General features: G+C 45.7%; 2 protein-coding genes across 3 annotated transcripts; one reads left to right on the forward strand and one right to left on the reverse strand.

Moving 5' to 3' along the window:
- The first annotated feature begins 2,476 nt into the window (after positions 1-2,476).
- On the forward strand, positions 2,477-11,201 carry C7H1orf162 (chromosome 7 C1orf162 homolog). 2 transcript variants are annotated; one of them, XM_075981686.1, is made up of 6 exons: positions 2,480-2,792; positions 6,572-6,619; positions 7,375-7,435; positions 7,940-8,034; positions 8,282-8,331; positions 8,600-11,201. In XM_075981686.1, exons 2-6 carry the CDS (start codon positions 6,583-6,585, stop codon positions 8,756-8,758), a joined length of 402 nt encoding a protein of 133 aa, XP_075837801.1. In that variant the 5' UTR covers positions 2,480-2,792; positions 6,572-6,582; the 3' UTR covers positions 8,759-11,201. The 2 variants fall into 2 exon arrangements, with proteins under 2 accessions (XP_075837800.1, XP_075837801.1); XM_075981685.1 differs by having other exon boundaries at positions 2,477-2,792; positions 6,572-7,435.
- A 1,346-nt stretch (positions 11,202-12,547) lies between these two features.
- On the reverse strand, positions 12,548-19,530 carry Tmigd3 (transmembrane and immunoglobulin domain containing 3). The gene is given in 7 exon segments (XM_075979178.1): positions 12,548-12,634; positions 13,762-13,831; positions 14,259-14,295; positions 14,298-14,356; positions 15,689-15,755; positions 17,373-17,714; positions 19,494-19,530. Coding segments are annotated over 7 exon segments (699 nt in total).
- Between the last annotated feature and the right edge of the window lie 1,823 nt (positions 19,531-21,353).

Below are 21,353 nucleotides of genomic sequence, written 5' to 3' on the forward strand. Positions count from 1 at the left end.
CCGTATCTCTCCAATCACATTTTTTTTCTTAAATCTTTTTATTTATTTATTTAATATTCTGTCTGTATGCCTGAAGGCCAGAAGAGGGCACCAGACCTCTTTACAGATGGTTGTGAGCCACCATGTGGTTGCTGGGAATTGAACTCAGGACCTTTGGAAGAGCAGGCAATGCTCTTAACCACTGACCCATCTCTCCAGCCCTCCAATCACAGTTTTTATATGATGTGGTGTAACCTTCCTTAAAAACTGTATTTTCATATTGTATCCCAATCAGAACTCTTCCATGCAGGAGGGAGGGCCTTGTAATCGTCCACCCCAGCTGGGGAGCTATTGATACTGATAGCCTCCAGGGAAGGAAGAGTCAATCTTTAAGGGTGTAGCCCCTAGTAAGCTGACCATGCTCCAGTGGACTGCCCCACACCCATGAGAATATGAACAACACAAATTAGACTAGATGAATTATTTTTTTAATAAAGGACATAAAGTTGGGAAGGAGTGGGTTAGAGTTAGGAGCAGTGATCAAAATATTGTAATTCTCAGCAAAAATGTATTTTAAAACTCTTAGGCTGAAGAGTCTCAGCAAAAGAATCTCAAATGATGGAGAAATATTTTAATAAATGCTTAACGTCCTTAGTCACCAGGTAAATGCAAGTAAAAACAACTCTAAAATTTAAAAAAAACCCTTAGGCTGCAGAAATGTCTCAGCACTGACTACTCTTTCTGGGGATGCAGGTTCAATTCCCAACACCCATATGGGAGCTCACAGTTGTTCATAACTCCAGTTCCAGGGGATCTCCACAGGCACTAGCTATGCATGTGGTACACAGACATCTATGCAGGCAAAACTTCCACAGAAAAAAATTTTAATCTTCCACACGTTTTTATTTTATAAACTATAAATGCAGTCACATAGCACATACTAGCTAACATTAATAATATATGTTATAGTCCCATAGATTTTAAAGAGTCTGAAAATCATTATCATCTAGTGACGTCTATGGTAATGTCATACTTCAGACCGTTACTTATATGTTGGCAGTGATGCCAGTGTAAACAAACCTACTACAAAAATACAGCACATACATCTGACACAGTGCCCAAGACTTGGAAGTGATAAAAGGCTTTACAGTACTGTAGCTTTGACCACCATTTCAGACTGTACTACTTAGAAAGTTTACGCTGAAATAGTATGCTGTTTTTATGCTGGTAGCAACTTCAAATCTGCCCCCTCTGAGAAAAGGTCTGGCTATATAGCCCAGGCCTTAAGCTTGTAGATCTTCCTTTCTCAGCCTCCTGAGTACAGGATTCATAGATCCCTCCCCACACCCAGGTTATCTACTCTCTTGATTGTATCTGAAGGCCATACTGAGTGATTGATGCACCATCTTGAGTTTGTATGAGTCTAGGGTTTGTATGAGTACAGTCTCATCTTCACACAATGAACCCTAATAGCTCCGTATTTGCTGGATTCCAAAGACCTCCATACTCTCCTGGCTCAAGCCTATCTGTGTTTAGTGTCTCCCTCAAACGCTGCCTAACCCCAGCCACCAATCCTTAGATGGTCTACGGCATCTCTAAATGAGTGGGTTTAGTCATTTTATTAATAAATGCTTATAAATAAATGAATCTTCTTGCCCCCTCAAAAGGGATTTCAGTGCTCTGAACACACTTGAGTTCTCAGCCTGTTGTTTAATTTAGATATTTGACTTGAAAGACCCTACAGACCCCCTCCTCAAAACCGGCAGCTAGCATGCTCCCGGGGGAACGTCCTGTTTGCTTTAAAAAAAAATTCTCCGGATCAGCAGCCAGCCTGCTCTCGTAAGAACATCCCATGTGCTTGAGAGAGCAGGATATCTATGAGATAGGAAGACTGCAAGGCAGGATGTCAATAAGATAGGACATCAACAAAGCAGATTGACTGCAAAACAGGATATCTATAAGATAGGCCAGGTATCCATGCTGAGAGAGGAAACCATTCATGCCCCCGCCTCATTCCGGTCAACCGATAACCACGCTTTTGCTTCTGTAAACTTGCTTTTTGCTCTTCCCTATAAAAAGACCCCCCAGTCTGCAGGCGCGCAAGTCCTCCGAAAGACTTTGCTGCCCACAGCAAATTGTGTTTACTCAATAAACCTCTTGCTAATTGCATCCTGTGATCTGGACTCGGAGTGTCCTGGTTCTGGGGACTTCATTGGAGGAAAAGGTCCTCTCTGAGGGTCTTTCAGACTCTTCGTTTTTCTATGTCAGCGTCCTCTCCTTAATCAGACCTGATGCAAATTTGGAAGTCCTTGATGGTGATGATGTCAGTAGCTTCAGGGAGGCTAAGCAATAAACTCTTCTCTAGAAGTGAACTTTCCTTGCGGTATGGCATCTGTGTGTGAAAATGTATGCCAACAACTATCATGATTATGGGGCCTTTACAAATATGAAACTGGGGTGGGGGTGTGGCTTTATTGGTAGAGAGCTTGGCCAGCATGCTTGAAGGTCTGAGTTTAATCCCAGCACCACATAAACCAGGCATGTAATGTCCATACCAGTTTAAGGCCAGCCTAGCCTCTGTGAGAAGAGACCCATTCTAAAGACAGAGAAGCCAGGGAATGGGAAAAAAATAGCATTGGTTTCAAAGAGGAAGTCTGTGGCTTGGACTTAAACATATCTTTGCGACACAGCTAGATGGTGACAGTGGCAGTGGAAGCAAACCCTGTTTCACCATTTCTGAAAAAGACAACGAGGAAGAGAAGCAAGTTTCATCTTCGACAACTGCATCTTTTGACTGAAATTTTTCTGGAAAGGTAAATTCAAGGCCCTTCTAATCCATACTAAGTAATTTCTCATCAAAGGACATTTTAATTTTTACTTGGTGGTTTCTGGTTTCTTATTTGGTGGGTCAAGGATTGCATTTGAATGACTGTGGCACAGGTCTCATAGGTAAGTCTCTTGTGCCAGATCAGACTACAAACACCATTGTTTCTGGCTCAACTTCCTGCTTCTGTCACATGTTTGGATTACCGTTATTTTCTTATGAAATAAAAAAAAATATTTGTGGTGTGTGTGTGTGTGTGTGTGTGTGTGTGTGTGTGTGTGTGTGTGTACATGTTGTCAAGGACAATTTTAAGGTTGGTTTTTTCCTTTCACCTTCACATGGGATCCAGGAATTTAACTCAGGTTTCTAGAGCTGTGGGGTATGTGCCTTTACCCCACATATCTCGCTGGCCCTTATATTGGTAGGGTTTTTTTTGTTATTGCTTTTGTTCTGAGGCAGGGTCTCACTATGTAGCCCTGCCTGGCCTAGAACTCAGGCTGTCCTTGAACTCCAAGAGATCCGCCTGCCTCTGCCAAATGCTGGGATTAAAAATGTGAGTCAACCATGCCAGACTTGTTTTAGATTTTGGGGACAGCCTGTGTAATCCACACTAGCCTTGACCTCATGGCGATCTCCTGCCTCAGGCAGTCTCCCAAGTGCTGGGATTACAAGTGTGTGCTACCACCTCTGGGTGTATTATTGGTTTTGCCTCCTGGATTTGTAAGTATCTGTTTCTCTGTGGTGCTGTAAGATGATCTCGTCTGCAGGGTAGAGTGGCCTCAGTTATTTTTATGTGATACTATTTATTTGGATTCCCCGTTCGAATAGAGCCACGGCTGGGAAAGCAGAAAGTCATGAGTAGCTTTAAATGTAAGATGTAGTGGAAATCCCCATCCCTTGGGAAGAAACCATTTCAACAATTTAAATATATATTTATAGAAATTATAAATATGTATTATAATAAAATACAAGATGTGCTAATATTTTATGATGTTCTGAAATGAATACTATTGACTTGTTTTGTTTTTTATTTTATTTTATTTTGAGACATGATCTAGCCCTGACTGTCCTAGAACTCACTATGTAGACCAGACTGACCTCGAACTCATAGACATCCCTTTGCCTCTGCTTTCCCAAGTGCTGGGATTAAAAGCGTGTACCACCTCACACGACCGACATAAATTTCAAAAAGAACCGACAATTGATAGAAAAATCATGATCCCTGCTGATTCTGCATGGACTATGGTCTTTCTGTTTTCATAGTTCAGACTTCTCCCCAAATTTTCCTGTCAGTATTTCCTTTTGATCTGACAGTGGCAGATCTGAAAGTGCTTGCTGAGTGACCAGATGCGTTAAAGAGCTGCCTTGCTACTGTTTTAATGACACTTGGGGACAGAAAACCGAGTTTGATTCCCAGACCCCACGTAAAGATGAAAGGAAAGAACTGACTTGAAAGTTTTCCTTGACAAGCACGCCCTCCACACACACACACCCCACAAAAGTCTTCCCCTGTCTAAGGATTGGGAACAATCACTTATGAGAGCTGATAGCTTAAAACATGTGAACCGTTTATGACATTTTCTGTCTAAATAAATCACCTTCAAATTAAGCAGAAATTGTAGAGACCCCATTTTTTTGTCACAGGTTTGCCTAAATACTAATTAAAATTGGGGTCACCAAAAAATAACCAGGGTTGTAGCCAAAATTTTGTACATAAAGGCACCAGTCTCATTGTCGGTTATTAACGCGTCGGAAAACGTTTGTGTAAGCTGGGGGCTGGTTAAGAACGTCCATCCGTACTCAATAACATGCTAGCACACGAGTCTGCTGCCGGAGTTTCAGTTCTTTCTGGTCAACTCTGATTTGAAAACACGAACGGGAAATTCCCATAAATAGCAACTATGTTTTAAATAGCTTTTACCATGGTATATTGCTGTGATTACCGTGTTTTATTTTAGTTTTGGAGCCAATGCCTCTCTGTAATACTTTTCTAAAGGAAACTTCTCAGGTATGGCATGTGTACTGGTTGGTTTTGTGTGTCAACTTAGCACAAGCTAGAGTCATCAGAGAGGAAGGAGCCTCACTTGAGGAAATGCCTTCATGAGATCCAGCTGTAAGGCATTTTCTCATCTAGTGATCAATGGGGGAGGGTGCAGCCCACGGAGAGTGGTGTCATCTCTGGGCTGGTGGTCCTGAATGCTATAAGGCAGGCAGAGCAAGGCCATGGAAGTAAGCCAGTAAGCAGCACCCCTCCATGGCCTCTGCATCAGCTCCTATCTCCAGGTTCCTGCCCTGCTTGAGTTTCTGTCCTGACTTCATCACTAATGACGAAGAGTAAGATGGCAGTGTAAGCCAAAGAAATCCTTTCCTCTCCAGCTTCGTTAGTAACAGCAACGAAGACAGCATGTATAAGAAAAAGCATGGTCTAGGCTGTCCAGGTTTGGGAACTGTCTTTGGTCTTTGACACCTGTGCAACATCTTGCAAAGTATCTCTCACAAACAGGGTGGAGAAGTACTGCAGCAGAAAGGACAGTCTCCCTAAAACTGTTCTGCAAGGGTTTTAGAAGTGTGAAAGCACAAACGTAAAACGTTGAGCAAAACCCAGATCTGGCCTTGTACGGGAAGCAGTGTTTCAGGCGGCATTAATAAAGCGCATGGCGTGGCATCCACTCAGCTAGCAATGTGCACTAGGGATCCAGGAGATACTGCTTCCCTGCCCTTTGATGCTCTATCATTTCTGCATTTTGCCTAGCTGTGATGCTGTGCACCACGTGCTTGTCTGGTGCCCACACAGGTCAGGAGAGGGCATCTGCTCCCTGGGAATTAGAGTCACAGATGGTTGTGAGCTGCCATGGTGTGTTTGGGAATCATACCTGCGTCCTCTGGAAGAGCAGCAGCCAATGGTCTTAACCACCGAGCCATCTCTCCAGTCTCATCTTTGCATTCATTTTAATAATACCTAGAGACTGTTTAGTGAGATGCATACATGTCTGAAAAGCCACCATGTATCTCAGATTAAAGAAGTGCCGTATGTCATTCTGTGTAACAATGGAGGACTCACCAGGTGTGTCAAAGCCACACAGTGGTAGTGGGTTGGTGCCCCCCAAAGTTCTGGATGTTGCTTTGTATTTTTTGAGTGATAGATTGATTGGTTGGTTGCCAAACTGATTGATTGATTGACTGATTGATTGAATGAATGGTTGATTGACGTTGGGTCTTATATAACCTAACAGCTAAGAGTTTTCTTGGTCTTATTTGTTTGTTTGTTTTATTTTTATGTATGTGCATGCAGTATTGGTGCAGGCCAGAAGATGGTATCAGATCCCCTGGGACTGGAGTTGTAGATGTGACCTGAATCCTTGTCCTCTAGAAGAACACTAAATGCTCGTAGTCACTGATCCCTCACCTCTCCAGCTCCTTAGTTTTGTTTGTTTGTTTGCAATAGGATCTCAAATGTTACCTGGGCTAACTTGGACATTTGCTGCTTAGTAAAGGTTGACCTTGAACTCCTGACCCTCATCCTACCACCTCCCCAGTGCTGGGATTAGAGACATAGCCCACTACACCCAGCAGCTGCATATCCCTAAAAGCACAGAGAGCAATGCTAGGCTGAAGAGTTCAGATCTAACTTCTCTGGTCACTGAACATATCCAGGTGAACAAAGCACCTAAGATGCCCGCTTGCACCTCGGCGGTAGGATCAGCCCAGGGAATGCGCCGCCATGCCCAGACTCCATACCAAACTAAACAGTACCTGTTTTATTCTCAGGAGAAGACAGCATGGGATCTTCCTCCTCTACATCTAAACCCAAAACCAGTGAGTCCGGGACAGAAGTCACCGCTTCCCGTGGCACTTACAAAGGAAGGAATTGTGTTGAAAACTCCACAGGGGACAGTGTTCGCTAGAGCATTTCTGAGTTAGCCTTCAAGTTTTCCATAATGCAGAAATCAGGGCCCCCAAGGAATAGAAAAAGGAACCAGAAAAACCTTACTGGCTCTCCAAACTGAGTAGATCAGCTAGCAGTTTAAGAAAATCTAGTTCATGTTTCTTCTTGTTCTCCTTCCTGTGGGTTAGGCACTAAAAAAGACACAGACAGATGCATGCACGCATATACACACACACCACATACATGGTTGGGGGAGATGTCAGGAGAAGTTTGGGGAGTGCGTACTGAGGTCAAAGGATCCACATCTCCCCAGGGCTTCCCACTAGGCCTTAGGGAAACGCGGTATGTTATTTGTTTGCGTAAGGGACACAGGGCTTTGGATACTAGCCCTTGCTTCTTTAGTTCCTATACCATTTCATTATAACTCTTCATCTCATCTTAAAGGTCAGTCAGTTGGGTAACTCAGTGGTGGAGAGCTTGCCCTGGTATGCAAAAGGCCCTGGGTTCACTTGCCCAGCTCTGGCAAAAAAAAAAGACCCACTGTTCTTCCCTCTACGGAGCGGTAGCCCACTTGTAAGTCCCCAAGGGTAGTGGAGATACTTGGGGTCTTATCCAGGAATGAATGGCAGGAGAAGGGGCAGGGACACTAATTCCCCCAAACTGATCCCTCTCATGTTCTCTGCAGGCACAGTCTCCACGACAACCCCAGTGACCAGCGCTGCACCCTCTTCTTGCTCCATCCCCAAGTAAAGGAACACATTCATCCAAGTCATGCGGCACTGGTTTTTTTGTTGACTGTTTTGTCTTGGGGCCTTATGAAGGGCAGTCTGGGTGTGAAAAGAGACCAGGAACAGTGAAAGAACTCAGTGTTTGATCTTAGGAGTATATAGTTCTGCTGCTTTGAGTGGGGGGGAGGAGAGAGATTGGGCACATCTCACAACGTAGCCCAGTTTGTTTTTCTGGCTTCCATTTGCCACAATCTTCCTGCCTCAGCTTCCCAAGTGCTGGTTTCTAAGTGATATGAACTCAGCATTGCCCAAGATTGGAGAGATCACGAGTCCCCAGAACTACATAGTGATGAGGTGTGGAGTCTTGAGGGTAGGACTGGGAGAGTCTCAGATGCCCCTGGGTGGGAGCAAGTCCATCAGCCCATGAGAGAGCCTAAGCAAGACAGTTATGCCTGGTTGCCGGTAAAGGCTCCAAGAGGCCCCTGCAAGCAGTTCATCTGCTCCCTCTCTTTGCCAAAACAGAAAGGAACATTTGATCTTGGCCTTTTTTGCTGGGGTTCTGCTGACACTGCTACTCATGGCCCTTATCTTCTTCATCATCAAGAGCTGCAGAAAAAGTGAGTGGTCTCTGGGAGATGATGCCCCTGAGAACAGCATGAGCAATGAGGGGGAAGTGATGGAGAGAAGGCCTGCTCAGCCCACCCTCCCCGCAGGTCCACGTTGAGGCCCTCCCTGCTCTTCCTGGCTTCTCTTCCCCTATACCCCTACCTACTAACCTTCACCCAAGGTTGAAGGGAAAGGCTCCCCGCTTCTCTAGACCCCACGGTGAGTGTATAACCTTCTTCTTCCTGGCCTCTGCTGCAGGTAACTCCAGCACCCAGGCCCAGCACTCTCTCTCAGAGCCTTCCATCAAGGTAAGACCATGCCGTTGTTTTACGGCTGCAAGAGAGGAATGGAGAGTGATGAAGGTGGTGTGAAATTTGTTTTGGGGGGAGTTGGTTTATTCTGTGTCATCTACATACTGGGTTATGGGCTGGGATATTGGTGTCACTTTCTGGACTCTGGGCAAGTGACTCTTTTATGGGTTCTTCTTTGGGTCCTGAGTTATGGAAGCTTTTGGGACACCTTCAAAGGAACACCTTTTACTGCAAATTCACTATTCCTCCTCTTTCTCCTCATAAGCTTTCATCCGCATCAAAGGAGTCACTTACCTATGCCAATATGACTTTCAAGCCCTCAGGAGAAAGCAGCAATGGCTTGACTGGAAACGGCTCCACAGGCTTGGACCCCACTGTCTACTCTGAGATTAAAGTAGCAGACCCATCCCTGCCTCGCCAATGAGGCCGAACGCAGGACCTCAGCTCAGCTCCAGCTACGTACTGCTTTCTGGCTTTGTCCTGTGTGTTTGCTTTGGTTGTTTGTTTCCTACAGACTTAGGACCCCAGCCTATGGACAGCAGCAGTCAGAGGCATCCAGACTTGTTCTGGCAGCGCTGTCTTCTGTGAGGGAAACCACTGGTTACTTACTTTCCCCGCCAGACAAGAGGCTGCAGGTCCTTTCACTCTGATGGGCAGCAACAGCTCCTTGAGCAACTCCCCTGCACTTTCCAAAGGGGCACAGAGTTCGAGATAAAGAAAAATCACTGATGATAACCAGGGAGGAGCCCGCCAACCCTAGCGAACAGTCTAAGATTTTCAAATGACGGCAGCTCCTCCTCCAGGGTTGGCCCCTTCTTCCTCAGTTAGCACTCTGTCCCATCATCTTCTCCAGAAGTCAGTATCAGAGTTCTAAACCAACACGAAGTCCATACTGTGTAAACCACTAGTCAAATGCGGGTTTCTCTCTCCTCTATAGAGCATTCGAGATGTGTGTGACAACCTTGGTTGAGAGCCAAATTAAAGATAATTTTAATTAATTTACCCCCCAGAACAAAGGGACAATCATAGACGGCCCCATTAAAAATATCAGGAAGGTGCTCTTTAATCAGGCAAGCGTACTTTAAAGTGTAAGTACTAAACTGGAAGAAAAATAAATGATAAAATAAATGTGAGGGCTGGTGAGGTAGATGAGGACATTTGCCACCACACCTGACAACTTGAGTTCGAGCTCTGGGACCTGCATGGTGGACAGAGAGAACTGACTCCTGAGAGTCACCATATAACCTTCACGTTTTCTCTGTGGTGTGTGTGCATGTACACACACATGCCTACGCACACACATACACACACACAATAAATATCAACTCGGCTAGCGTGACAGCTTTATCGTTTGGTTTTTAGCTTTTGGCTTTTTGAAACAGGGTTTCTTTGGGAAACAGTCCTGGCTGTCCTGGAACTCACTTTGTAGACCAGGCTGGCCTCGAACTCCCAGAGATCCGCCTGCCTCTGCCTCTCCCGAGTGCTGGGATTAAAGGTGTGCGCCACTACCACCTGATGATAGCATTCTTAAGACCTGTGCAAGACCAAGCACGGAGAGGTAAATTGGGCACAATCCCACCTAACTGAAGAACTGAAAAACTGAAGAACTCTGGGCAATTATTAGCTGCTGGGAAACAAACAGTTTTCTCTAAGAGTACCTGGTAAACTGACCATGTATAAATTGAATCCGTGGCCACTGGGCACGACTGGGACTGGTCAGAGGCGGAGGCAGAGCATTTCTTGGTGTTTGAGACTCAAATGGAGGAAGGCTACAAGTATGCAGGTATGATATCCGTAACCTTCCCCTTCCCCTCGGGCTGCTGAGAGACTCGGAGTTTCCTCCCAATAGGAGGGAACTGGAACAAAGCCCAGAGTATCCTCATCAAAGGCTTTGCAAGAGGCACGAACTAATCTGACGAGATACACACAGAATCTGGTCAACCCCCAATCTCCATTCCAACCCCGTTCTGACCCAGCGGACCACTTGAGGATTCTGAGTCTGAGCCTGGTGGGCCTATACTCCATCAGACTGGACCATGGCATATTAAACTGTGGCTTCCTGAAACTAGAGAAATGCCTCAATCAGTAAAGGGCTTGTCTGGCAGGAACGGGAACCTGACTTTGGTCCCCAGAACTTGTGTAAAAATGGGGGACATGGTAGTAGTAGGGCATGCTTGTCATCCTAGCCCTGGAGAGGGAGAGTCTGGAGTGTCCCTGGGCTTCATGGTTGAGCTACCCTAGCCTAATCAACAAGTCCAGCCCAGTGGAAGAGACTGTTTCTTACAAGGTGCGCAGCTCCAGAAGAATGACATCTAAGGAATCCTCCAGCCTCCCCGTGTACAAGCGCACACATGAATGTGCACTTTCCCCCTCAGGAGGGCGGTGAAGGCCACGATGAAGCAGCCGGAGGGACACCGTATGAGGAGAGGGTTGCAGGTTGCAAGGAAGCACGTGGGGTAGTGGTAATCCTGCACCAATGACGCCACACTGCTGGCTCCCGCAGATGATGATGCCTCGTTCTTGCCTCGTGTTTCCTGATTTGAACAACCCTTTGGTTGCTTACTGGTCAGAGCAGAACCCGTTACTCTGGTGACTGGTTCCCACTGAGGATGTATTGGTGTGGGGTGGGGCACTGTCTTTTCACCAAGGGGCTATGAGAACCACAGACTCAATCTGTGATAATTTGGATAGAACAGCATTTAATACCCACTCAGAAATGTATTGGAATGTAATGCTTTTTAGGAAAATGTCAAGAAATCCTTTTCCAGTGATGCGCTAGGAGAAGTCAGTCATACAAGGGGGCTCTTTCAACACTATTCATATATTTATTGGCTGACAAAATAAAATACAAGTCATTGGTTTTTATTGTCCTGGATTCTGTGCCTCTTCTTCACGTCAGCGAATCTAATGCATGAAAGGTAAGGTCTGGAGATGTTATTCAGTGGCAGCCTTGCTTGGCGGAATCTATCGTAGCTTCCCTGACCACCGCTGCTGTCACCTTGCCATGGAAGATTGCTTTAGAAATCCCGAAAGGTCAGAAACAGTCTCTGAGATGCAGGCTGGTTGTCATGGAGATTCAACTGTAATGGTATTACTCTATTTGGGAACTAAATGAAATCTTTAGTCACGTGTGTTCAGTTTGATCCATTTCCTCGAGTCAGGACATATGTGGAAAGAACTTCAAATCGTAGCCTACTTTGTTGGGAAATAGAAAAGGAAAACGGAGTTGGAGGCTCTTGCCAGAGTGTCAGCCAAAAAAAAACAAAACAAATAAAACCCCTACAAACTTCACTTTTCTGAGCCTATTTTCCTCTCTTCTAAACTTCTAAATTAAAGATTATTATCATACTCAGGAATTTTTTTCAAACAAACCTAAGTATCCCCAGCCTCCACACTTCCCAAAGTTTCCAGACTGCAAAAGGCAAGGGATGCTGTGGGAACCACTCCTGGCACTCCTGAGCTGGCTGCCTGTGCACAAAACATCCATGTTTGGATTACTTATTTATTCTCCTCTCTCTCTCTCTCTCTCTCTCTCTCTCTCTCTCTCTCTCTCTCTCTCTCTCTCTTTCTGCGTGTGTGTGTCTGTGTGTGTTTCTCTCTGCCTCTCTGTATATCTCTCTTCCCCTCTTCCCCCGCCCCCTCACGTAGAGGGGAGAGTGGAGGATACACAAGGGCTATGTGTTCCCAGAACACATGTGGAAGTCAGAGGACAGCTTGCAGCATTTGCTTCTCTTCCTGCCATGTGAGTCCTGGGGCTTCAACAGGATTGGTGACAAGCGCCTTTACCTGCTGAGCCACTTTGGCAGCCCTGCAAACACTAAAGTTTGCTTTCAGGGCTGGAGTTTGATGTCATCTCTGCAAGACTGTAGGCAAAGCTGGGTACCCAGGGTTTGCCCTTCTCTCGCTGAGTTTTGATGGTATGAATACATCTGAACCGCTGGGCCCAAGAATAACAAAACTAGAAGGGGCTTTAGTCCAGCCTGCTAAGTGTGTCCAAGTATGAGCAACAGGGCAAGGCTAGAACAGGCTGCTGGCTTCTTGCTGAGAGAACGGCACTGGGTTCTGTTCTTTCCTATAGTACAGCATCCTATCACCTTCAATGATTCTGCTGGACAAGCTTGCGTCTGTGTTCGAGTGTGGTTGCTTGTGTTCCTCCACCTCACCACAGCACTTTATTTTTGAGACAGAACCTCACTCTGCAGTCTAGGCTGCTCTAGAACTCATTTAGTCCAAACTGGCTTTGAACTCGAGATCCTTCTACTTGGGCTTCTGGGTGCGCCATGTCTGCCCTGCTGTTTTCCTGGGTTACAACATAAGAGCCATGAAGACAGGTGCTACCTATTTAGTTTGTCTTTGTAACCTCAGCACTAGCATGTTCCTAGTTTGCAAAATGGAGGATGCATGGGTGGGGAGGTGGGTGGGACACGGGTGGATAGATGGATAGAAAACTCAGAAGCATATAGGAACAAGGAGGAAAATGTAGAGGGAAAAACTGGCTTGGGAAAACAATGTTGCCCAGGGTCATATCTTAAAGAAGTGATGATAAATTCCTGAAGAAAAAAAATACAAACAGCCAGCCGGTGGTGGCACACGCCTTTAATCCCAGCACTCAGGAGGCAGAGGCAGGCAGATCTCTGTGAGTTCAAGGCCAGCCTGGTCTACAAGAGCTAGTTCCAGGACAGGCTCTAAAACAGTGAAACCCTATCTCAAAAAAAAAAAAAAAAAAAAAAAAAACAAACAAACAAACAAAAAACAAAAACAAAACTTGTAACCTAGAAGGAGCCTAGACAAGCCTGGAGGGGTGTTGCTTTGGTCATTACTCTCCCCTCCACTGTTCCCACTGTACGCTGTGGGAGCCGCTCCTTTACTGTTTTAGATAGCTTGTTCTGTGTCTTCATGGGACCCAGTCCGCACAGGGGCAGCCTGAGACCCTGTAGCCTGTGGTCACATTTCAGATCCTGCTGGCCCTGGCCCCTCATTTGTCACTAACAGGCCTCCCATCATTCGGATGCTACTTGGATTTGGTGACAGTATTGGGTTTCTAGTCTGAGGCTTTTGTTTGTTTTCTTCATATTAATCATTATTTCCTTGAAGTATTGTTTTTCTATGTTTCCAAACCCAGGAAGGGTGACTGGAATCCATTTTGTAACTATGGCTACAATCTCTTCTTTGTCCAAGGTGTTTCCAAGGTGTCCAATCAGAAAAGGCCAAAAGCTAACAGCATCGCCTTGGCCAAACAAAGGTGTTCATGGTGTTCTTTTCAGTTCTTTATGGTGACCTAGAGAACTTTCCAGATGATAGGACCTGCCTGTGTCACAGGTAAAGACAGACGACCACACAGTCTCCTCTCTATGAGTGGAAAGAACTAACGACTGAGTTCCGAAGGCACTCACGACTCAGTACTGAGGAATCAAGGAGGGAACTTACCAAGGGTATGGAGATCACAGAAGGAAATTGGTTTGGCTGAGGGCTTCTAGTGATGCTTTTACCAGTAACTATCCAAGGAAAAACAAAGACAGAAAGCTGAGGTCCCTGGGCCCAACCACCTGCCGAACTGGGGGAGGGCGTTACAGAAACCCCATCGTTAGACAAGAGCCTTGACCCCAAATCCCTACAAGTGAACAAAAAGTTTCAAACAAAGAGTAAGGCTATGCCCCAATGCTTGTGCCGTGGTGTCAAGGATTCCCACAGATACGGGTCCTGCAGTGTGGTTATCTTCCTTCTTTCCAGCCCACACCTACTTCCACTTAAGACTAAAGTGTTCCTTCAGTTGCTTCCCATGATGCCTTTGTCACTATGAGAAGGTTCTATCCTCCTCAGCCTGTGGACTGACCAACTGCCTTGGTACCTAAGTGACCAGGCATCAAGGGGAGGGGCACATTTATTCATGACTCTACACCCTGCTTGCTTACCTCCTCCTCTATTCCTCATTCCTCTGGCTTCTCCTTCCCTTGGACAAACACTGATTATAAAGATGATCCCCAAATGAATAATCATTATGCAAAAGATCAGAAGGAATAGTCTAGAAGAAATCACATCAGATATCAGGTCATTTGGAAGGAAACCCCTTTTGGTTTTCTTCTCACACCGTCACGCCCGTCCCAGCCCCAGTAGCTCCTGATGGCTACAGTTTGGAAAGCGTAACTCTGTCCTTTGTATGAGTAATTCATTCCTTGGATCGGAAGGGCAGCTAACCAACCTGGGCCAGTGAGTCCTTCCCCAGAAATGAAGTAGGGATGAGAAGTGGAAAAACTACAGTCTTCGGTCATTCTCTTGAATGGGGAGAAATAAACTGAGCAACTATAAATAGGTGAAATCTACTGTGTCAAAGAGAAAAAGAAAGATGGAGGGAAGGAGGAGGGCGGGAGAGAGAGGGAGATGGAAAGAGAGAAAAGAATACAAGCTGGAGGACATAGCTCAGTTGGCGGAGTGCTTTTGAGCTGGGTGTGGCAGCACACACCTGTATCCCATTGCTCAGGAGGAGGAAGCAGGGGGAACAAAGGTTTAAGTCTACCTAGGAACTTGAGGGGAACTTTTTAAGTCTCAAAACAAAACAAAAGAAACAGAGGCCTAGAGAGAAAGCTCAGAGGTTCGGTTCCCAGCACCCACACTGCAGCCCATGAATATCTTTAGCTCCAGTTCCAGAGGATCAGGCTCTCTTTTCTTGACTCCACAAGGCTCCACGCACAAACGTGTTGCACATATACATATATGTGTATAAAACATTCATACACACAAAATAAAAATGAATCAGACTTTTTTAAAAAAAGAAACTAGAATTAGCCAAGACTGACATAGAGAAGGAAGCAAACGCACTCGAGACCATCAGATGGAAACTGAGCTAGAGATGAAGATAAAGTCCTTGGCTCCTCTTTTGCCCGCATGCCTGTCCTGTGTTTCAGACAGATATTCTCTCCCTCTGGGGGGTAGAATGCCCCCTTTCAAAATTAAAATAACTAAGCCGGGCGGCAGTGGCGCACGCCTTTAATCCCAGCACTCGAGAGGCAGAGGCAGGCAGACATCTGTGAGTTCAAGATCAGCCTGCTTTACAGAGCAAGTCCCAGAACAGCCAGGGCTACACAGAGAAAACCTGTCAAAACAAAAACAAAAACAAAACAACAACAACAAACAAGAAAACAAAAATCAATTGAAGTAACCAGAAGCTATTTTCTGCTTTCAAACAGAAATAGTCATTTTTAAGAAACCAAACAATTACAAGTAAGATACTTTATTTAGGCAGAGAAACAATACACAGATGCAAAGTAGAAGGTGTGAACTACTGTGTCGTGGCTCATCTCACCCCATCCCATCCCACCCCACCCCTACCCCATCATCTCCTCAGATCCCTACTCACTTGGAGTCTTCCACCTTTAGGATAGTTTTGGAAGTCCTACAGCTCCGGGTCCTGTTCCCTGGAGGGTCTGAATCAGGAAGAAAGTGTTGAGAATAAAGTCCATTTGGGGGCCCTTCCTTTGGCTCCAGCTGTATCCCCATCCCGTCTTTCTCTTGCTCTCCAGAGGGGAAGTGCCTTGCTGGCTTTTTGCACAAGACAATGACAACACTATTGTAGAAACATGCCCTGGACAGGGAGCAAGTCTGGGGAGAGAAGTAGGGGCTGGAATCCAACTCACAGTGCGCTAGCTAAGTCATACATCCTGCTACTGGATCCTCTGCACCCGGAAGAAGGGACGCTTTTCCCAGATTTGCACAAAGGCCCTGTGCAGTCTAAAAGCATTCATGGTTAGAGACCCAGACTAGGGTCACACCCAAGGGAAAAAAAGTCTTGATGTATCAAATAGCCAGACCCATCCTTAGGGGAATGAGTCAATCTGTGACATAGTTCCTCTGATAAGAAACTAACAACCCATTGGGGAGTCCCACATCACCTCCTCCATGTTTCTTTAAAGGAGCAAATTTAAACAAGACCCCTCTCTTCCTGAACTAAAAACTCCAGAAACGCTATAAAAAGCAGACACGTACAAAGTGAAAACACAGCCAGTATGGATGTTACCCACTCAGCGGGATGCTAGCCACATCAGTTACCAGTGGACTAAATGTGAGCAAGGCATGAGAACTGGAGAGGCGGTGTGGGGGTGAGGCTTCCCACAAGTCCTTCTGGTGGGGTTTCCTATGGTCACTGCGCTCCAGCGACCGAAATCACATCACTTTTCTAAATGGGAACAACGGGAGAACAGCTAGTGCCTTCCACATTTCTCTGCCTGGAAGACAGGGGCTCACTGGTACTGAAGAGTTTTCCAGGCTCCGGAGAAGGGGGCCTGAGAACACGAGAACACTGGGAGAGGCCGAAAGTTAGCTCCAGCTCAAAATCGCAGTTTGGCTTAGGCAGACTTTACCCCCCTGGTTCCTGTCCCTCCCAGGATCCTCCTGCATTCCACATGAGTAAAGATGGGCGCTGGCAAGTTTGACCGCTCTATTTAACTTATATTAATTACTGATTTTTTTTTTAACTGTCCAGTTTCGAGAAACCTCTCTTTGCGGCCTCAGTTACGTCTCAAGCCAATCTCCAAGGTTCTAGACCTGCAAGGCTGAGATTTCACTACAACCTCAAAGCCTTGACCATCAGGTCAAAGATCTCAAGCCTATGAGACCTTCCAGAACCTTCCAAGGTCTGCGAGCCAGGCTGTTGTGAAGAAAGGGAAGTTACAAGCACACCCAGGGCTCAGATGTGCTTCTTTCCTACAAAATTCTACCCAGCTCTCACCCCCCACCACAGAGTGGAATTGAGAGAGCTGGTTACCTCAAGTAATACAAGAGGAACTTGAGTTGGTGGCCTCTGCCTTCAGTGAGGTGGTTTTTGTGTCTTTATTTTGAGACAGGGTCTCACTTTATATAGCTCTGCCTCGTTTGGAACTCACTCTGTAGACCAGGTGGCCTTGAACACCCAGAGATTCACCTGCCTCTGCCTTCTGAGTGTGGGGATTAAAGGTGTGCACCATCAGACCTGGATCCTTTGGTGAGTTTTTACTGCCTCAACGAGCACTTATTGCCCTTCAACCATCCCTTGCCAGTCTCTTTACCAGGTGGAAAAACACTGGCCCAGCCGTCTCTGCTGTCAGTTACAATCAGCTGTGTAAAATCCATGACATCTCTGGCAAAGTCCCGTTGGATGCCACACCAGTACCAGTCTGTGTCCTCCTTGACCAGGTAGGACACAGTGATGGTGAGTTGGCTTCCTGTGTCCTTCAGGGCCACAGGGTTGGTGCTGTTAGGGGTAAAGGCGATAACGTTGCACGAGTCCCTGAAATAGCCTCGGCACCAGTACTTGGTGTGGTTCTTGTAGTGGGCATCATAGCTACAGTTAGCAGAAACTGTGTCCAGTTCAATACCTGTCTTCACCTTTTCATCCATGACCATGGTGTCTGTGAACACACAAGCACACACACACATACACACAGAGTTCATTATTCTTGGAAACACACTGAACCCCCTGCTCTCCTGGAAGATAATTGAAATTTGGGTTTTGTCCATTTGAATTTGGCCACTATTATGAGTATCCTTCACATGCTGATCCCTTAATCCCTATACAGAATGTGATGTGACTGCATTTGGACACAAGACTTTGAAGAAGAAATTATTTAAAATTAGAAAATTAGAGTGGCTGGCTTTAAGAAATAATTTTAAAGTTTTTTTGTTGTATTTTATGTGCATAGGTGTTTTTCTGCATGTATGTAAGTGCAGCACATGTGTATGTGACTGCAACACATGTATGTAATTGCGACACATGTGTGTAAGTGTATCACATGTATATAAGTGCACCACACGTACGCCTGGAGCCCAAGGTCATAAAAACATGTCCAGTCTCCTGGAACTGAAATTGTAGATGGTTGTACGCTACCTGTTGAGCCATCTCTCCGGTCCCCATTATGATATTGAATTTAATATAATATGACTGGTATTCTTATTTAAAAATTTAAAAACAGATGAAGTTAGACAAAATCATGTGAACACACAAGAAGGCAGCCGTCTTCAAGGCAGAGAGAGTCCCCAGAATGACATCAACTCTGAAGAAACCTTTAGTTTGAAGATCTGTGAGAGTTGATCTTGATGTGGGCTTGATTGGATTTGGGATGCCTAGATTAATCAAGCATATGTCTGGCTGCCTCCACGTGGGTGTTTCCAGAGAAAACTAGCTAAGGGGAAAAGACTCCCCTAAACGTAGGCAGCCCCAATTCATGTGCTTAGAACCCATAACTGTTGGAGAAGTCTCTTCTACTAGCCTGAGAATGCGTGAGATGCAAGGAGCCTTGAAGAACTTGAGGTTTGTTTTGCCATCTAGCCCCTTAGCTCTGCCCCTAAAGGCAGCCACTAAAGGGAAGCGAAAGGTTAGGAGGCTCGCTCTGACTGAAAAGGACTAAAAATAAAGGGACCTGTGATTTTAGGGGCTGAGAGCTTGCCATGCAAGAGCAGTGTGGGCATCTTTATCATGTCAGGACATTGTATAAAGAGGAAGTCACACATGCAACATCCGGCTTTACCGTAGCTGGGAAAATATCTGATCAGAAAGGAGAGGTGAGACAGAGCCCATCGCTCTCAGCCTTCCAAGTGTGTTCTGTGAAGAACCCACACACATCCACCAAAAGGCTGCTTCCGCTGTGTCTTACAGGAGATAACACATTCCTACAAGTGTCAGTCTCTTCTCATCATAACCAGACAAGAGGATCTTGTGATCCTCAGTTCATAGTCAAGGATGCTGACTCACAGAGAGCTGCAGTTAGGTCTAAAGGGAGCGCAACTGGGAGGTGGGATAGCTTGGGGCAAGTCCCATTTCTGGGTACCATCTTTGGTGTCAGACTTAGGCAGAAAGGAGATAAGCATGTCTGCCTAAATCCAGGCAGACATATGAGGGAAGAAAGGAGAAGAGAATGGGAATTGGGGTCATTGGGGGGGGGGGAGGAAGCACCGCAGAGCTCCAACTTTAGTCAAGGGATACAAGTTCGCCATAACTCCTTTATCAGAGGTAAGGATCTAAGATCTCGTAATAGGACCTGTTAACAAGACATATTTTCACCTTCTCTTATCCCATAAACAGCTGAGGTGCTTTAAACAGCTACCCTGAGGAGGGGCGTTAAGTAGAGGAGAATAATGCTGCCCCAGAAGGTTGTGGCTTAGAGGGCGAGGTGTTCCTTACCAACATTTACCTGAAAAGAGGGCCAAGGAGAACATGACAAGCTCCATGGTGAGAAGGAAGCAAACTTCAGCTGTTAAGAACAGAGGATCTCAGGGATGCTGGATCTGCATGAGGGAAACATATGTTTAGATTTAAGGTGGTTTTAACCCGCGTGAAGGGAGAACCGCCGGTTATTCTAAGCAGTGCTGTTGTGCAGGAGCCGGCCGGGTTGTGTCCTGGGACACACCAGAGGGATATCACTCATGAATAAGATGTCTTTGCATCAATTGTGAAAATCTGCGCTCCCAGCACTGCCCAGAGCAGCAGGAGAACCTTGATTAAATCCACTTGGCGTACACACTTTATAGACACCCAGAAGAGGTATACACATCGCTACTGGAACATGTTCATTTGGGCAACTGTACCCTCTCTTGACGTGTGTGGCTGTGCCTCTTGTCCCTCCATCATTCTGAGAGGCCCAGTTCATTTTCACATGGGAGCAATTCCAGCAAAGAAATCCTTAAGTAACTTGAGTCCCAAGCTACAGTGAAGACCTAGCGAGTGTGGTTAGAGGTGAAGCTCATGCCAGCTGCCAGAAGTACGTATGCCTGCAAGCCAGAATACATGAGTAGAGCAGTCAGCATCCGGGGCTGGGGATTCCAGACTCTGGAAAGCTTTTCTGAGTAGAACTGGGACCCACCAAAGAGGTCTTTCCATGCGGTAGCAGCAGCAGCTTCTGATTCCTGACAGATGCATGCCTTCTGACCACTAGTTTTGCAGGTTCGAATTCTTGAACCACCCTAAATTCCCAAATTTAAACTAGGTGCTCCTTATCACACCCTAGAGCTAGCACTTCCTTCCAAGGGATGGATGTAGATGACTTTTCTATATTGTGCAATATCATCCTTTCCTGAGAAAAGGGGAGCCTCCCTTTAATTCAAGGGAATTCAGCATACGCGCTTGTGCCAAGCTTGCACCACAATGGTTTTTTTTTTTTACTTACATTACATTATCTGCTCCTCATTGGTGATCTCTGTCTCAACCAACAAAATGTGTTGGAGAAAAAGAAGACTAGAAAGAAGAATCAATAGATTCAGTGAAGTTGAGTGAAATGTATTGGCTAATGGCAACATATGAAACTCATTACGGTGCCAAGACAGTTGATGCTGCTAATTGTTCATTTGTTTTAGGTATGTTAATGGTTTCATCCCAGCCTGTTCTAGTTAGCCTCTCTGTTGTCATGGTCCAAAAAACTGGCCAAAAGCAACTAGGGGGAGGAGAGGGTTTATTTAAGCTTAGAGATTACAGTCTGTTGTTGAGGAGAGCTGGGGCAGGAGCTCAAGGCGTGAACTAAAGCAGAGAAGACCTAAGGAAGCCACTTCCTAGCTTGATCAGCTACCTTCTTATATAGCCCAAGACCACCTGCCCAGGGATGGCACGACCCACAGTGAACTGGACCCTGAAACATCAGCTGACAGTCAAGAAAATACCCTCAGCTGGGCGTGGTGGCACCTGCCTTTAATTGCAGAACTGGAGGCAGAGGCCCAGGCAGATCTCTGTCAGTTGGAGGCCAGCCTGGTCTACAAGAGCTAGTTCCAAGACAGGCTCCAAAAGCTACAGAAAAACTCTGTCTCAAAAAAAAAAAAAACCCAAAACAAACACAAAAAAAGAAAGAGAGAAGAAAGAGAGAAAGAAAGAAGGAAAGAAAGAAAGAAAGAAAGAAAGAGAGAGAGAGAGAGAGAGAAAGGGAAAGGAAATACCCTCATAGATTTTGCTCACAAGACAATTTGATGGAACCAAGTCCTCAATTCAGATTTCTTACTCTCAGATATATGTAGGTTTATGTTGATAAAAAACTAACCAATCACACCAGTCAGGCATACCATGTCCT

Source organism: Microtus pennsylvanicus, chromosome 7, assembly GCF_037038515.1.
Source record: "Microtus pennsylvanicus isolate mMicPen1 chromosome 7, mMicPen1.hap1, whole genome shotgun sequence".
NCBI classification, from domain to species: domain Eukaryota; kingdom Metazoa; phylum Chordata; class Mammalia; order Rodentia; family Cricetidae; genus Microtus; species Microtus pennsylvanicus.

What these genes read in the sequence shown, in the direction of transcription:
- C7H1orf162 (XM_075981685.1), top strand. Translation starts at nt 7,308, where the DNA reads ATGAATGGCAGGAGAAGGGGCAGGGACACTAATTCCCCCAAACTGATC. An exon ending in TCTTCTTGCTCCATCCCCAA is followed by an intron (nt 7,436 to 7,939) that starts GTAAAGGAACAC and finishes TTGCCAAAACAG; the next exon opens with AAAGGAACATTTGATCTTGG. An exon ending in TCTCAGAGCCTTCCATCAAG is followed by an intron (nt 8,332 to 8,599) that starts GTAAGACCATGC and finishes TCTCCTCATAAG; the next exon opens with CTTTCATCCGCATCAAAGGA.